An 18874-nucleotide genomic window follows, 5' to 3' on the forward strand; every position below is an offset into this window, starting at 1 on the left:
CTATTTAGAGTATTAAATAAATTTTACGAGAACTTCACAAAAAAAAATGACTCATCTATTTTATTGGTAAAATTCATATTTTTAGCATGATACAAATTAAGGATTTGTTATAGCCTTAGATAGAGGTACGTATGCAAGTTGCAAGAGGGGACAACTTCCAACTGCCTTCTTAGAACAAAAGGAATTGCGAATGAAAAGGATTTGGCATACAAAAAGCAAAGGAAAAGTATATATTATTTTGAAGGCGTCCTCGATGGAACGCGTTTACTTTTGGAAGAATGGAATCACTCCTCGAATTTGTTGTGTCTTGAAGTGTTACCTTTATTTTAAAAACACTAATGGTTTACGTGTGACTATTGTCTTGTGAAGAATCCACATCCTTTCTTCCATTTCTATCTTGATTCTTGGGAAGAGAAGATCGTTCAAATTCAAACTAAACTTTGCCCACAAACGATATTTTTGGTGGGTACCTTCTCTTCTTCAACTAGCTTTCTTCGAATATTTTGCTATTCGGGAAAATTTTGCAAGAGCTAAAGATAAAACCGGTGGAATTTAATTTATTAAAGAACAATATTGGTCTTCACTCTTCACACAACGAATGATAATTACAAGATAAGAATTACAATCATGTAAACAAATTTAGGCAACAATTTACATGTTTAAAGGTTCGATCCTGCTCGAACATAACTGTAATTAAAGAACATGCATGCACGTATCATGATTCATTCTGGCGACGACCAGGAGCAGCAAACCTTGATGAGAAGCTGTGAGGCATGCCTTCATCTTCTCTCTGAGCTTCGCTGTTGAAGTTGAGAGCATAGCTATGTTCATCATACTGGAACCTGTTTCTTTGGTACTTCACCTTCTTCCCATACCCACTTATCTTTCTAATGAAAGTCTTCCACTTGGGGCCAGCAATTACTTCTGAAACCTCCTTTGCCTTCCTTAATTTGTTCACAACCCATGACTCTCCCTCACCCTTTTGATCAAGTAGCCCTTTACCTTCTTCCTCATAGCCTTGCCACCATTTCTTCAGGCTGAAACACCGGAAGCATCCGCAACCGCTGCTACCGGCTTCTTCGAAACCTTCTTCTCCTTCCATTTCCATCACCAATGGCCTTCCCTCGTAAGATGCCATGTTTTCGATTGTGTGTATGAGGTTAGTGGCGGCTTTGATGATTTGAGTAAGAGCAGTGATACACGTACATACCCCCACCCAACACCTGAAATAATAAAGGGGTGGCTAATGGAGGTATAAATAATGTTTGTGTGTTTGTGTAACTTTTTCTTTGAGAAAAGATTTATAGAATAAGAGAGTGATAATGGAGGAAAAGTCAAACAAATATCGTTGTAGACATATTTTGAACTTTGAATTTAGAAGGTTCCAAGCAAATATCACGCGATTGCCTTGGCATGTTAGACGCTGACACTACTCAACAAAGAGATATTAGCAAAAAAAAAAAGAAGCGGCGAATTGAAGTAATTTTCACTAATATTTAAATTTTTGTATAGTAAAAGAATTCGATTTCATGTTGACTTACCCACGCGGCGTCATGCAGTGCTCAATTATTTGCAACAGTAAATACACCTTTGAACAAAACAAAAAGACAACTTCCACGCGCACTCTACACGCGATATTCGATCATAATGAAATTTCAATGAATGCACAAGATTTAAAGAATACCGATACAAGTTTTTACAATTTTAACTAGCAATATAAAAAATATTGACAAATTGTTTTCTCTTCTGTTTTCTTGGTCTTTTTTTTCTCTTTTTGCACACGTTTCATATTGGGGGTTGTAAGTAAATAGAAAATATATGGAGAAAAACTAAAAAAGCTACACTTGTTAACAACCTTGGTAAATATATCTATCTGAACCAATTAACAAATCATTCCTTCCCTATAATATGCAATTGGATGAAAAACACAAATCAAGGGAAAATCATTTGTGGACTTGAGTATGCAATGGAGAGTGTTGCTGATGTTGGTTTTGTCCTTTAGGAGAGTTTTGTCCTCTGGGATAGGATACCTTGGTCGCTAAAGAACGTAATTCATTGGCAATCTCAGTGAAGGTAGGTCTCTCTGATGGCTCTGATGACCAGCACCTCTCCATCAACAATCTCCATTCTGGATCGCAAGATGAGGGAACAGGAGGGCGCAAAGTGTTGCTAACAATACCACCTGAATTACATTTGGGAAACCCCACATGCAAACCACTCAATTTAACTGAAAGCAATATAATTAGATCACAAGTTTGGATTCAACCCGAATGTTACCTATGATAGCACCATAGTGCAAGTCAGCATATGGCTCCTCTCCAGTCAAGAGTTCCCACATCACAATACCAAATGAAAAAACATCAACCTAAAACAACAAATATCAAAACACAAGCCTCAAATTTAAATAGTGACAAAATATCAATATAGCAAAACACATCAACCATTCAGATTAAGTAAAAGCATAGACCTTCTCTGAAACAAGGCTACTGCTTCCGTTCAGCAGTTCTGGAGCCATCCATGGTAGAGTTCCTCTCACACCACCAGAGATCAGTGTCTGACATTTTACTTTGGACAGACCCAAGTCGCCAACCTGATATCAGATGCAAAAGTGTAAAAGAAACTACTGAAGGATCAATTAATCATCAATTGCTCCATGCTACGAGTAGAGTTGTGCTGACCAGAAAGCAAGTATTGATGATTGAAAATCATTTAGCAGAAAATTAAGGAAAGAAAACTATGGTGCTTGATGTTGCAAAAATGGAGCAAATTCTAAATCATTAAGTGATTGGGTGTTCAAATCTAATTCAAATTGATGGAACAGCCAGTATAAGACCTTTTGACATTATTTTGTTGATAGATCAGTAGTTTGGCACAGTAGTCATGTTTTGTTGTTGTCATCTGCTTTGTTGTTGTTTTATCCTGATTTTTGTGTGCTTTTCTGTTCTGAAGGGCTCAGGTAAACTATTCTTGTTTTCTTAAATTTAACTCGATGGGGATTGATTCGGTTTTACAAATTGAATTAAGCCAATTAGTTCTCCTATTACAGAAACTGAATGGTTTTAATTGGCTTTTATGCCTTACTATGGATCTAAACTAGACTACAAACACCCCTAACTTGTGTTGTCAATTGCCTGGCACATCTGACCAAGAAAACTGGGAATGAAGAGTTGGTAGGTTTATAATAGCTAAACTAGTCAAACTTAATTATGGTGGGATAACAAAGGAGGCAACATTACAAAGATTCAAATGGCCAAATCTTTGTGTAGAATAAGGAAGCTCCAAGACACTAAATAAGTTGCTACCCTAGTCAAGAGTAAATTGAAAATGCCCTAAAAAAAGAACAGGGTAGCAAGCTCAATGGGAAAGAGAGAAATAAAGCATATAACAGATACAAAAAAGCCTAATTTTATCTGTTGCTTGTTGGAAGATCTAGAGTAGCATCTACAGTTGGACCTCTTGTAATTTTTGTATAATACCACAACCTTATTGATTCCTATAAGCATAAAAGAAGCTTTGATCTAGATTTCAGTAACATAATCACCACCAAAAACACTAGAGACAAATATTGCAAATAATTGAAGAAAAATATAAATTTCCATAATCTACTTCTCATAATATAGGAATCCTGGGTAACATCTGATAATCCTATCAAGTATCAACTGGTAGAATCTTCAGCATTTAATCATGTTTCATAAACTGTAGCAACAGAAACTCATGTAAGTATAAAATTTCAGTCTCTATTTAGGGGCAGCAACATCTCAGATAACATAATCTAGATTTTATAGATTTTTCCTTCACATTGATTCCCTGAAAAGTGAAGACAATCAATCATTAAGCATCCAAAAGATCTTTAGTGCACTGCCAAAAGATCCAAGACGAATCTTTGATCTTCAAGTTCGTACAAAAATTAACCAATATAACAAGTTGACATGAATTGCAGTAACAATTTAAAAGAAAGACAGAGTCAACAAAGAAAGAAAGCATCAAATAAAATTATAATTAAAAAAGTGAGGCAAGAAAAAGAGATGGAGCTAAAACAAAGAGAAAATAAATTCATTTGACCATCCCATGATTAAATCCTGATAGTGTAGGTTGGGTTTCAAACTTAATACTGAAAGAGAACAAGAACCCTTTGCTTTGTGAGGCAAAACACAAACTGAAATAGACCTAGCAGATTAAAATCTAGAACCGATTTTCAGAATAAGGTTCAAACATTAAAATAATATGGGCATTTCCACCCCCAATGTCTTCAAGTATGAAATAAGCTTTGGGTACAAAGAAGAACAACTTAGGTTATTTCCAAAAAAATAAAAATCACAAAATGTAGCTTTTTAAATACTAATGGAACATGCAAATGTGCTAGTGGCATATGGTATCAACACAATTTATGCACCCACCCCCAAGATGATAAAAATATCCATACACGGCAACTAGCAAGGGAACAGAATCAGAAAACATGAGAGCATCATAAATGTCAATAAGAGAAAAGCAAATAAAACAGGGCCAAGGGAGAACGACATAATTTTAAATGATAAACTTCATTTTTCCAATGAGACAAACTGTATGTGAGATGTATTGTGAGAAAATCTCAACAATGTATGTACAAGAACTACAATCCAATTTGCAGAATGATAAAAGAAGACAGCTTAACTGCACAAGAGCCTTTAACTTTTTGTAGTCACATAAGTTAGTGCAAAGCTGCAGGCTAAATTTTAAATCCAGCCTAATATGCTCAGTGCCTACCAACTCAAACCTAATAAATAACCTTATTTGCAAATCCAGTCCTACAATTCATAGGTGACAGTTTCTGTCCTTAGTTTTTGTGGGTGTGCATCAACATCTGCAAGTCAACGACTCATCTTCAAAGGAATCCCCATTATTCACTGTTTTGTGTTCATGACACACATCTCAACACATTTGCAATCCCTAATTTTCCACCAAAATCCAATGCTATAAATTTCTATGTTCTAACTAACGTATGACTATCTCCTTTTGTATATATAAACTTTCACTTATGTCATCAAAAATTCACAATCACATGATGCCAAAGTAAACTTTTGGCACAGCCAACCAGTCAATCTGTGCCTGGTTAACAGATATAAAGCCATCCTTTAGACAAACAGTTATTCTAAAATATCACACCACCATATATTTTAGTACTTTTGATGGGTCAAATTTCTTCAATCAGACTAAAGCAGCAAACTGATCAGTCAAGATCTCATCGCGACCCAGCAAGGGAAGCCACTTTAGCATATTCCAAAGACTTCAATAATCTGCTGAGTTACACCAGAGCAGAGGTACGAGCATAAAGGGCAGGTCATAAATTAATAAGAATCTAACGTCCTGAACATATATGAAAGAAAATGCGCAAACTAACGTATCTCCTTATATACAAAATACTGGAATGTATGTCTAACACTACCACAATATGATGCAACAGAACAAGATTCTTATGACATCAGTATCAAGCATTTAAACCTTGCATATTGGGCGGTGAGGATCTCGGATATTCACAAGCAAGTTATCACTTTTCAAGTCAAAGTGTACAATGTTTTTTCCATGCAGGTACTCCATGCCAAAGGCCACGTCCATTGCAATCAAAAGACATTTGCGCTTGTCAAGATTCCTAATATGATCACATTAGTATCAAGCATTTATCAATATAGAAACATATTAAATCAGGGCAATGCAAAGGAACTAAGCGACAAACATGAACATATAAAAGGAACATGCCCATGAATACATGCAGAAATTACCTCTCAGTCTTCTGCAAGGCATTTCTTAAAGAACCATTAACCATATACTCAGTTACTGTTGCCACAGAACCTCCTGGGCCATCAAGCACAACACCGTAGAAAGCTACCACATTCGGGTGGTGCAAGTCAGCAAGTTTGATTGCCTCATTCCAGAAGTCACTTCTCTGTTTGATGCATAAATCGAGAATCATTGTAAGTTAGCTCTTTGGTCATTGAAGAGAAATGGAGAAAATGGAAACAGAACCATTAATGAGATACAGACCATGCGCTCTTGCTCTGAAGGCTTTCCGGCAAAACACCTATCAGTAATCCGCTTGATTGCAACATCGGTGCCCCTCCATTTTCCATGATATACGGTCCCAAAGGTACCAGAACCTAGTTCTATCAGTTCTTCTAGATCACAATTCTTTATAACCTAGTAAAGTTCCAACAACAAGGTGTTAGCTCTGCTGCACTGACAGCATAAAAGCATAGAAGAGGAAACACGCAAACGACATCCAACCTGTAGTTTTCCAACACCTGATGCTGGAAAGCCAAAATTTGCCTTTTCCAGTTGCTTGCTCTTGACATCCTAAAAGGAGAAAAATAATACTTATAATAATTCTAATAAAACAGCATTGGAGATGATAGTGACATACATAATAGTTAGTTCTGCTTCTGCAATAAGTCAGAAGATAATACAAATACTGGGGAATCTGTAAACAAAATCACCTGAGCTTTATGTCCACACTTGACATCTATTAGATTGTTTTGAACACTGTCATACTTAATGGTTTCGCAACAGGAAACATCTCCGGAATGCAAGTCAGAATTTGAAGGAGTTCTTGAGTGCAAAACAGAAGCTGCTACATTTTCCGCAACAGCTTGAAGTTGTTGGTCTTCTGCTGACCCTTCAATAAATAAACCAAAACATGATGAGTATATGCTATGAGCTCCATCACTATCTATCAGCAACAAAGTTACACATTTTAGGGCTTAAAACAATTTACGGACCTTTGGCAGACCTAACATGTTCTATAGTTAAATTTTGTTTGAATGACTGGTAGAGGCTACCATCCAACTGTGCTTCTAAACTTTGTTCCCCAAAGTTGCCTGAATTCCCATCAAAGGAATCGTTACAAGAATAGGTTTCTTTACTATAAGCAGTTTTGCTAGGTATAGAAGGTGGAAAGAAGGTACCATGCTGTATATTCCAGGGATCCTGATTGCTGAAAAGTGAGTTCCTAGTATCCTGCACATCTCCAAACCTAACAGACAAGGATGGTGAAGATGGTGATGCATCACCCTTGTGGGGGTTGCCAATATTCGATTGAGGACTTGAGCCAGGAATGCCCCAAAATGGAGGTTGTGCGGCCTCATTGCATTCCCCTGGCCTGGAATTGTTCCTGTATGAAATTTCCATAGAAGAACAAGGCAGCACACCTGTCATCTTATTTTGATTTACATCAACTCTCAGTTTAGACCTGCCAAAGTTGTTATCCAGAATCACCTCTTCCTCTACAGAGTGGTGAGTGCTGTAATCTAAGTTATCATTCCCACTGGGTTTATCAACTGGCAGAAAAGAGTAATCATTACTTACATAAACTTCAGAATTGGGTATCTTTAAGGTGTCCATCCTTGCATCAACAGGTTTTAGATGGTCTTGTCTAATCCAATTATCTATCGCATCTGATTTAGAAACAACCCTGGAAAGCTCATTAGTATATTCCTTTTGAGATCCTTGAAGCATACCCTCTGAAGTTTTTATAGATTTTCCTTCACCTAAAGGTATATGATTAAGCACATCCTGTTTAACCCAGTTCTCAACTGATACCATGTGGTGGTTGCCAACATCATCTAGATAAGACAATGGTGTTGTTCCCAGGGGCTCGTCGTTTGGAGATTGTTCTCTGCCTTTCATTCCAATCTTTTCCTGGAAAAACGAGTTCCTGGGATGATCCAATTCTTCTAGCTTTTGTATAAAATTCCTCCCACCTTCAGTGTGTGGCTCAATATTATGAGGAAACCCACTGGTCTCAGTATGATGTACTCCATCAGGAGGTTCCAATTTGCCAAGGACCCTGGGTCTGGTCCTAGCCCCCTGTTCAGCAATGCCTTCCTTCAAGGGTGAAGTCACCATTGGCATAATCCTATTCGTTGCTTGAGCTTTTACATTGTCCTCTATTGGGAAACTATTATGACTTGGGGTTGAATCAGGAGTAGAACCTGCACCACGACTATCGTGCTGATCCTGAACTACTGGATCTGAATGTGCATGAGGTAGTTTTTTCTGACACATAGAACAGTCCTCAGCTCTTCGGATTTTCTCAGGGATCATTACCTGTTGTTGAGGTAACAATCCATCAGAGATAACAACACGCTCTTGTGGAGGAACCTGAACCCAGCCATAATTGCCTCCAACTATGACGGGTTGGACTTGATTCATTGGAACCTGGAATGTGTTGTAGCTACGTTCAGCAGGAAGCTGGATAATCCTTACCCCTCCTGAAGTATTTTCATCATGGTATTGATCCAAAAGATGTTGCTGCTGCGGTTGAACAACATTTGGTCTTACACCAACATGAGAAGATGGTTGTTGAGCCACTGTCATTTGTACCCCAGCAGGGATGACCTGATGATGCAATGCTAAACGGTGAGTACTATCATGAAACTGCTGTTGCGCGAAGACATGCCCGCCGGTCTTTCCTAAAAGCTGAGGGTTTGTGAAGCCCATCTGTGAAGGCAGCTGGACATAATCTGCTGCATGATTCATAACCTCCTGGCTAGTAGCATCAACAAAAGGCTGCAATCCAAATGGGTTCTGGGATAAAGTAACAGTCACAGACTTCTCTGACTCTACCTCATTCTGAAAATAAAGATTGTGGGTTGCGGTTGGACTAGTCTTAGTCTTAGCCACAGGCATGGCCAATGAAACCGCGGAAGCACCACCCGAGTAAACCGGTGCACCGGGGACCTCCAAAACCACCAAATTTGTTGCAGTTGTGTCGGAAGAAGAAGCTGCTGACACATTCTCCTTAGGTGATGACAAGGGCACCCCACCACTGACAATTGAACTATCAAGAGTTTCAGCACCACTAAAATCGGAATTCTGGGTTGAAGCAGCACTTGTAACACTCTCCTTCCTATTGATCCCCTCTGTACTATTACCAATCCCATTCACAGCATCAAAATACTTCTGTCCTGTATCCTGCAAGTCCCCAAAGTGCACCCCACCAGAAGAAGAAGAACATTCACTACTCTCGGAAGCAGAAAACAGAAAAACCCTCAACTTGGCAGAACCATCATGAGACCTCTCAACCAATTTCTCGTACTCCTCCATCATGTTGTCCACATCATCGTGGCACGACACGGAAACCAATGTATCAAGATCCTCCTCAGGAAGCTGATACTTGATGACCACAGCCTGACCATAAGACTCAACCATTTTTTGCACCAAATCATTGAAACTCACATCTCTCCTGACACTAATGATCCTTGTTTGCCCCCCAACATATCTCAACATTCCATCACTAGGCCTAGGCAATATCTTCCCGCCAAAACTGCACAGAAACTTTACCTTCCTCCCCGAGGAGGCCGAATCATCGCCGCCGTTGCTGCCACCTCCCTCGTGGTGGCTACCGCCGCCGTGATCACCGACATTTGCAACCACTCTGCTTCCCCTAACACCACCAAAACCATTCACATCATTGCATGCCTTGTTGTCTAATCCATTACACGCTGACAACTTTCCCAAATTCAAAGCATTCCCAGCAGCCACAACGCGGTGGTTTCCGAAACTGGAACCGCCGTAGTTAGACCCAAACGGCGCCGCCGCGGGGCTGACGTCGGCATGATGCGCAATGGGGTGGACGCACCACGTTGCGGAGTCCGAGGGCGGGTAGAAAAGCTCCCCGACGGAATTCGGAGTGGGCGGCGTGACGGTGGCCGGAGAAATCAGCGGCTCCTCGGCCACCGCCGAGGCCGCGTTCAACGGAATGGAATTTTGATCAAACGCCATGCTATGAATCGAGATCGGAATGAAGAAGAATAAAAAAGAAATGACAAAGGAATGAATGAAAGGTGTCCTGGAAGATTGATCAATGATTAATGATTACAGAATTGAGGGTGGGATTAAAACCCTAGAGATGAGAGCGGAAAAAGAATACAAGGTTGGGTTGCAGTAAGAGTGATGAATATGAATATTGATAGATAGAGAATAAGAGAGAGAAGAATGAGTCCCGAAAAGGAAAAGAAAAGGAAACGGTAACAATGAGTCTCATTCTCGCTCCCAAAAATCAGGGACTCTTTTTTGGTCATTTATGAATGACTTTACACTATTTTCACGACCACTTTTTCAATTTTATAATAATTATTGTTATTTGAATCTTTGAATAATAATCCTTTCCGATTCTGTTGCTGGAAGCACCAGACGCCAAAAATGGCCGCGTTTTTCATATTTTCCCGGGAAAGGGAAAGCGCCACAACGGAATCAGGAAGGAGTCCCCCACCCCTCACTTTCTTTTATTTATTCTAACTAAATAATCAAATTCCTCCATACACCCATAAATTAATTCTTAGAAAATTAAAAAGTTATATTTCTTTTCTGAGAGTATAAAAAATAGCTCAATTAATCACTAATTTTATAATTTAATATTAAATTAATTATAAAAACATAATTAATTTTTAAACATTAAATTTTAATGATAAAATAATCTAACAAATTTAATCACTGCATTAATATCACATTTATATTTATCATATTTATTATGATATGGCGTCGATGAGATGCTATGGCATGAAATTTAATTGGTAATCTTAATGTTTTTGAATTTGGGATTATTTAATGGGCTAATTTCATAGATTATGATTATGAAGACAGAACGTGAACGTTTTTGTCTGAGCAACAGACTAATGGGACTTTGGGCCCTCATATCTCCCCCGCCAAATCTTTTTTTCACTGCTAAACGAAACTCTCTTTCAACTTTTTTCTATTATTTTATTTTGTAAAAAATAATATACTTTCATTTGTTCTTGCTTCCATGGTGAATCTCTGTTAACATTACTTTCTTTTTAATATTTTATAACGTACAATATGTTATTATTAAAAGTTATTTAAAGTTTAAATAAAATGTTTTCACAATTATATAGTTTACATTTTAAATTAAATTTATCAATAATTTAATATGCAAAATTTATACCTTCCTTCAATTAAAATGTGTGACTTATTCTCAATATTTTTTTAATCATTTTATAGGTGTAAAAAAATGTCATCTCTATTAAGAGCATGATTGACTACCATTAAAATAATCTTTCAATTATATTCTTTACATTTATAATAATTGAACATAAGATTTTACTTGAAAAAGTTTGAATCCATTTATACTCAAATCAAACCGCGTGTAGTTATTTGTAAGTTTCTCAATATGGTTATGCTCAATATTCATTTATTTACTTAATACTAATAAATATATGTGTATTTTGGTCCCTTGTGTATCAATATAGTATATAATATCTATTTTTTATAAATATTCCAAACCAATTAAGTGGCTTTTGACTTCCAAGGTATATGCACCAAGCTTGAAGTCTTAGGTTGGAAAAAGAAAACGATAATAAGTTAACGGTACATTGATGAAAAGACTTAAGTTGTAAAAGTGAGAAAATTAATGATAAATTAATAAAAATACTTAATTGTAAAAGTAAGAAAATTTAACAACTCATAGTCAAAAAGTACTTAATAATAAAAGTGAGGAAGATGGAAAAATTCAATTAGCATACAATTACGATTTACGATACATAAAGAAGTAACTAAGACTATTTATATATATGAAATCATGGCACATTTCGTTACCTCATACTACTATTTATTTACTTTTATAAACTTATCTAGCATTTATCATTTTAAAAGTGACTGATTTGTTAGCATAACATGGGTGCGCACAGTCACACTAGAGAATAGTAAAGGAGAACTATAGAATTGTTTACATGATAAGTTTTAAATAGAGAGTGGGTATGTTTCTAATTACTTTTTTTCTCTCAGTATGAAATATCTAATTACTTATCTTGTTAAAACAACAGTTTAAAGTCGGCAGCCAATAATCAATACTCGTGGATCCATAGTGTTAGTTGTTCGTTATGTCTATCTTTTGGTAGGGTTGGTAATTACTCTTTTCATTAGATAAGATAATGACACTTTAAATTCTTTAAGCTTCAATTAACCTAGTTAATTAATAGAATAGAGATTAAAGTCCCCCCATGGCCAAAAAAGAATAAGAGAGGATGCTTGCTTTCCAATAAAGGGCCACAAGGAGACAACTACTGTTTGTTGAGATGTATGAAACTAGAAGAAAGTGGAGCAATGGCTCCACCAAAACGTAATGCAATTAATTAGGTGGCATTGAAGATTAACTTCGATTCATGCACCTGTCTGTGGGATGTGTGGGATGTAGACTATTTTAAAGTAAGAGTTTTTTATATTTAGTTTTTATTGAATTATTTATTATATTTTTCTTTATTTATAAGTTTTTTTCAAACCTAACTCACGTGTGCAAGTAAGTGTGAGACAAATATTGTTGTTAAAGTAAGGAAAAGTTATGAGGAAAATTTACAGCATCACACGCCACTTTACCCTTTTCTCTTTGGTAAGCTGAGCAATAAGATGGGCCAAAAGTTTATTATTATGCTAAATGATAGATGAGAGTATGAGACACAAAAGATAATGATGATCCTCTTACGCCTTCGTATCCATATACTTTCTTTATATTTTAGTGAGATTAATATGTTTCTTAGAGAGAGAGAGAGAGAGATAGAAGAATCCAATTAAATTGTGAAAAGATTAAAAGAACCTGATCTTTCTAATTCTGAAAAGAAAGTGTTTGATTGAATGAATCTAAACACACACAATGAAAACATTTAATTTGTTATTGTTTTTACTTCTTTAGTGTATATCTTTTCTTGTTTTTTTTTTTCAAAAAAAATCTTTCTCTATGTAAGTGTGACACCCAAATATAATATTTTTTTTTTTAGAAATTGATATGACAAAAATAAATGAAAGAAAAGGCTATGCCCTTATTTATCTTATTTTCTATGGCATTCCTAAAATAAATAATCGATATAAGTAAAATCTATTTTTTATTATTTACATATTTATTCATCATATTTTCTATGACATTTCTGATATAAAACGTTAGGTTATTAAAAAGAAAAAAAAAGATTATGCACTGTTTGTATAAGTTTTTTTATATAATCATTCAATCATAATTCATCATGTATGGTAAATTTATTGATTTTTAAAATATTTATATTAAAGTAATTAAATAATGATTTATAATTAAACGACGGTATAAAACTACTGTCGATGTATAAATATTAAACTCTATTAAAAAATATTTGCATAACTAAACACAATTGGATTATTTATCAAACATGGACTGCGGATTCAAAACTTACACAAAGGTGTTACCCAAAAAATAAAGTGTGAGAAGCAATCCATTACTAGTTTTTTTTTATTATTATTTCAAACATATAGCAATATTATAATTTTATTGGTAATGACTAATCTCCATGGGTAACCATATGTCCCTACTCAATTTTGACCATAGGAAGTTATTAATAAATTTTTTAGTTCTAACTTCTACGCAACATATAAAAAATCATGAAATTCAATTGAGTCACAACTTGTCTCTACTTATTTATCAAATAAAGCATGAAGCAGATGATGAGGGAGTAGAGACTGAGAAGAAGGATTTTCCTAGTTTTTGTGGGGTATCAATAGTATCATGCATATCCAATGTGATCTATCCAAATTCATTGGCGTGTGGCCATTTTCAAATTGAATGGAGTTATGGAATTGGGGTTGAGATTCGATTAGACAGACACACCATGGACCCAGAGTCACCATATGCTAGGGGTATGTACAAAATCTTGTCCAAATTAAATTCTCTCAAAAAGATTGAAAAAGGTGCTAGGGGTGTCATTGATTCTAGACAAAGTACATTTTTGGAAGGAAGATATTTATTACAAGTGCACTTGTGGCTAATAAGGGGGTGAAGGAGGCAAAAAAGAAAGAAGAAAAAATGCCTCATTTTTAAAGTTATAAAAAGACATGACTCAATGAGTTGGAAGTTCCTTCTATATATGCTTTAAAGACTGGAATTTTAAGAGAAGTGAATTGGGTGTTGTTTGGTAAGTAGTAAGAAATCAATACTGGTGAATGGAAGTCATACTTGTAAATTTGAAGTGTCTTAGGGTTTGAATATAATTAGTTAATCACTTATAACTATTAAGTATAATTTACCTATTAATTTGACTTGAAATTGTTTTCTTGTCTTCTATGGATTCTTTGATAGTACAAACATGTCCACCACAAAATTTGTTTATCCTTTTCTCTCTCTTTCATTATCCGTTAAATTATAAAACAAAACTTTACAAAAGCAACTAGCACTTAATAAAGAAAATGTTGTTATTTAAAAATAGTATTTTTTGTTTAAATATTTTTTAGGAAATGGTACAAAAAAGAGACAGTCAGGCCGATGAAACTAAAACGTATAGCTTGTCTTAAGAGCTTGTTTTTGTTTCTTTTCTTCGTGTACAAAAAAAAAAGAAGAAACTTGAAAATATGAAGTTTCCTTTAATGCTATAAACAAAAACAAAAAAAAAAAAAACTTGCAGAATATATATCACATCCTTATAACTCTTATAACTCACTTCTACATCATTTTTTTTCTCTTTTTATTTTTTTTCACTATATTTATCTTTTTATTTCTTTCTTTCCTCCACGATTTCACCCAAATTCATCTAAGATTATCATTTCTCTCTATATAGAGAGAAATAAAGAGGAATGATAAACTTTTTTTAAAATCATTTTTATTATTTATTTTTTTGAAATCTAATGATTATAATAAATTACTAATTTTAAATATTAAATTTTAAGAAAATGAATGATGAAATTGAATAATAATTTTAAAATAATTACTCTTAGAATAAGTTAGTCTCATTCAATGGTGAAGTTAAATGAATTTAGTTTGGATGGTGATATGTATAAATTGTATAATAGGCTTTTTTATTTTTTTTATTTTTTTAAAATTTATATAATGGACAATAATTACTTATGAATTTAGAAATTTGATAACAATTTAATATGACCCTATGATATCTTTATATGTAAAGTTGGTTAGAAATAGTAAATTGAACTTCAAATTTTATGTAAATATCCAAACACAGGATTTACATATTGGAGCAATTCGATTAATTTGAAAGATTATTTTTCAATTGGATTGATATAAACACAACTAAAAAAATTAAAAAATCTCTGTAAGTATCATTTCAATCCAAAATGAACTAAACTGGTGCGAGAGAAATTAGGTAAATATCAAATAGAAGCGTTAGATACCTCTAGGTTATACACAATTGAATGCATAAATGTGTAAAATCACAGGTTAACATATTTTAGCCGCAAAATCATCTATTTTATATTTTTCCTCCACTAAACATTTTTAATTATTTTTTTATTTATTACCAATTATGTTTTTTTCCATTCATCTTTTTTCTTTTTTGTGTGTTTGGTATATTTAGGAAAGAAATAAAAGAAAATAAATGGAAACCAAGTTCGAAAGAGGAAACAACAAAATTGAGTATGTTTGATTGAAATAAAAATAGTAGAATTTGATCCATACATATATCTTTTCTCTCGATTGTAATATCTTTTCTCTCGATTGTAATGTGAGATATTAAGGGTATTTTTGGTTTGTATCTTCATTTTCATTTTCACTTTTTATTTTTCTTTCAAAAAATAGAAATGTATTTTCAAATATTTTTATATTTGCTTAAAATTACATTTTTTGTTATTACATTTTTCACTATTATTTATTTAATCTTTCACAATTTTATTTTCACTATTTTTTCTTTTTTGAAATATTTCCTTTCATTATTTTTTTCTTTTCTCATGATTAAATCAATACAATGTTAATATATTGGAATTATAAGATTAAATAAATGTTAAAAGAAGAGGAAAAAAATGCCAAAGATTTGATTTGCTTACTAACAAAAAATAAATTATTAATAATTAATATTTATTTGTAAAAAAGAGTTAATATCTTCTTAGTACATATATATTATCTAGGTTGTTGCTTTCTTTTTTTCTTCCATACTGAATACCGATAGTGCCGAAAAAAAGAAAAAGAAATATCGTAAATCCCAGTCTAGCAGTCTCTCCAAAACCGTTTGCAAACAAGAAGACGACAAAATATAATAGCGTCGTCATTCAGTTACGATTCCACCGCAGCACGACTCCACTCCACTACCTCTACTTCACACTATTTTTTCCCCTCAAATATCAATGCTACACTACGCAAAATATCCAACTAACAAACACGCATAATCACATTCTCACTTTTAACCTTTTTTTGCCTTTTCATATTCCTCTTGTTTGCATTTGCATTGGTGGATCTCACAATGACGTTATCAGGTTATCTACAAACAAAACCGAATTAAACAAAAAAAAACTACTTCCCAACGACGCCGTTTCGCCATATTTTTAGATCTACCGATTCACGCGGAGGCGATTGCGATTGCGGCGGAAGTTGGCGAAACTTTCGGCGGCGGAGACGCCGGCAATCTGGCGGAGAAACTCTTGAGTTCGTCCACGTGCCTCTCATCGGCGGTGGCGTAGTCTTCGAAGTTGAGCGCGTAGCTGAGCGCGTCGTAGTGGAAGTCGGCGGAGTGGCGGCGGCGGTGGCGGCCGCCTATGCGGTTGATGAAGTTGCAGCACTTTTCCTTGAGTTGCGGGAAGGGGAAATCGGTGGAGCGTGGCTTGTTGTGGAGCGACGCGCTTCGAACGATTCTCGGCCTCACGCGCTGGTGATGAGGGAAGCAACACGAGAAGCAGAGAGAGAATCTGAGCCTGTTCTTCAGAGAGTGAGGGGATCCAGGATTCGATTCTTCTTCCGCCATGAACGCAAGCGAACGAACGAGAGAAGCTGTTGCAATGCAACAACGAAGAGAGAGAATATGAAATAGTAGTGCTAAATAGGTGAGAGTGGGAGGGAAAATGGAGAAAGAGGAAATGACGAGAAAGGACACAGAGGTTGCGGTGGGTGGTCACAGAAAAGAACGGTTTATTGGAAAGGGTAGCGCGTTTTCGGAAGGGTATTTGAGTCAATTCGTTGTGTAAAAACATCGTATTCTTCTTCCTTGTCGTAATTAAAGTAGTTTGGTAACCGCTTGCATTTGCATCGTGCTGCGTAAGCCTTAACGCTTATGGAAAAAGTTTTTCTTTTCGCCTTCATATTTAGATTCTTTATCCTGTTTATAACCTTTTTTTTAATTGGAAAAAAGTAATTATCTCTCTCACCAGTCACTGTTATTGTGTTAATTTAAATTAACTAGAATATAAGTTAATGAATGAAAAATATACATTTTCTATTAATAGAAATTCAATTTAATAGAAGAGATCAGACTCTTAAAAAGTCGTAAATTGAGATTCGAAGGTTATGTTGGCAAAAACAATTGATAATTAGTTAAACATTTAAGTGTTAAATTAAAAAAAAAATGGTTAGATTTTAGTTGCAAGATGTTAACAAAAAATAAGATATTCATTAACTTATTTTTATTATAGATGCTGGATAAAATTAGTTATTCAATAAAAATGATAAATGTAAAATATATAAATAAAAGAAATGTTAATCAATAACATTGGCTAAACAATAAAAAGAATAAGAAAATTTATTGGGAGGCATAAAATTCTTTGTTCATGACTTTTTTTATATTTTTTTATGATCTTTAAAATAAATAATTTTTTTAAATTTATTAATTAATGTCTAAGGATACTAGTTAACAAGATCCATAAAATAATAAAAAATGTTAATAATATACTTTCTAACACACTTTTATTATTGATTGAAATTTGTGAAAATAAAAATTGCTGAGTCTCTCTTCTCATTTAATGACTCTCTATTTTGATTTTGTATTTTTTAATAAAATTTAAACTAATAAGAGTGTATATTAGGAAGGGTGTGTTAGAAAATGTATTCATAGCATTCCTCAAAACAATTAATATACTTTTTTAGGAGAGTTCAAATTAAATAAATTAGTGTAATTTACCCTATTTATTTCTTATTCAAATATTTTTATCCCAAAATCTATTATTAGCTTAAAAGTTCCTTTTACATATTCAAAATTATTTGATCTCATTAGTGTATGTTCTAATTAATAATATATGTCAAAGTATATATATATTAAAATACGTACAAATATCAATAATTTGGTTATTTTGTTTTTTTATTTAATTTTGATTAGTTTTGAATTATTGTTGTTTTTTTACACAGCCATATTTTTTAAAAGACCAGATCTATTGCTAAAGTTTAAAATAAATAGCATAAAATTTTAAAGAAAGGTTGTGATATTGAAGGATAAATTTTATTAAAATAAAGAGTAATATAAATAAGGCAATATATCAGGAGTTTGCATTCAAGCACAGAGCATCAAGCCTAAAACTAAAATAATAATAATTATTATTATAATTGTTTTTGAAACATATATTTATTCTAAGAAATGTAACATATACTTATATAAAAAATAAATCATTTTGAATTATATATTTATATTAGTTTATTTATTTTTACATATTTTGTGTTTTTTTATTCGTAAAAACTGAAAAAAGTATTAAAAGGGTTTATTATACAAATTTTATTCAACCAATAAAGTTAGATTTGTATGTTTGAAATAATATTATTATGCTGTGATTCCAAAATTCACATAAATCATACTACAGACACTATTTATTTTTGTTCCTGGCACATAATGATTTGAAAAATATTGAACTTGCTTGAAAGTTAAATTTGACAATATAATTGATTATTGCAAAAGATTTCTACACACGTCTTATCACAAATTGCTAAGGAAAATGACCTTACATCACTAGCCAATAGGAGACCAGAAAAGTAATCTACTAATCTCAATAAACTGATAAAGTATAAAATAAAGAAGGGAAGGTAACTCTCGAAATGGAATTCTCATTAAAATCGTCTTTTCAACCATTCCTAATGAAATTCTCATTAATATTAGTACCAACGAAAATCTCATTAATGTCACGTTTCCTAGGACCGTATTCTCATCTACTTAGATATAGTAGGCAGAGAAAAAAA

The 18874-nt window shown here is 33.9% G+C and overlaps 3 protein-coding genes across 6 annotated transcripts; all 3 read right to left on the bottom strand.

Annotated features, from left to right (window-relative positions):
- Positions 1-519: 519 nt before the first annotated feature.
- Positions 520-1275, bottom strand: LOC100500311 (uncharacterized). The gene has a single exon (NM_001249276.3). It carries the CDS (start codon positions 1136-1138, stop codon positions 716-718), a length of 423 nt encoding a protein of 140 aa, NP_001236205.1. The 5' UTR covers positions 1139-1275; the 3' UTR covers positions 520-715.
- A 331-nt stretch (positions 1276-1606) lies between these two features.
- On the bottom strand, positions 1607-10053 carry LOC100819234 (uncharacterized). 4 transcript variants are annotated; one of them, XM_006600647.4, is made up of 10 exons: positions 6936-10053; positions 6750-6848; positions 6468-6646; positions 6259-6327; positions 6019-6171; positions 5757-5920; positions 5479-5626; positions 2468-2590; positions 2278-2365; positions 1607-2182 (listed from the first exon to the last, which is right to left on the bottom strand). In XM_006600647.4, exons 1-10 carry the CDS (start codon positions 9751-9753, stop codon positions 1944-1946), a joined length of 4080 nt encoding a protein of 1359 aa, XP_006600710.1. In that variant the 5' UTR covers positions 9754-10053; the 3' UTR covers positions 1607-1943. The 4 variants fall into 4 exon arrangements, with proteins under 4 accessions (XP_006600710.1, XP_006600711.1, XP_014625507.1 ...); XM_006600648.4 differs by lacking the exon at positions 6750-6848; XM_014770021.3 differs by having other exon boundaries at positions 6468-6637; positions 6750-10053.
- A 5899-nt stretch (positions 10054-15952) lies between these two features.
- Positions 15953-16725, bottom strand: LOC102667476 (uncharacterized). Its single transcript, XM_006600649.4, has one exon. The coding sequence runs from the start codon at positions 16680-16682 to the stop codon at positions 16281-16283; it is 402 nt and encodes a 133-aa protein (XP_006600712.1). The 5' UTR covers positions 16683-16725; the 3' UTR covers positions 15953-16280.
- Between the last annotated feature and the right edge of the window lie 2149 nt (positions 16726-18874).

The sequence above is a fragment of the Glycine max genome, chromosome 17 (genome assembly GCF_000004515.6).
Source record: "Glycine max cultivar Williams 82 chromosome 17, Glycine_max_v4.0, whole genome shotgun sequence".
Lineage (NCBI taxonomy): Eukaryota > Viridiplantae > Streptophyta > Magnoliopsida > Fabales > Fabaceae > Glycine > Glycine max.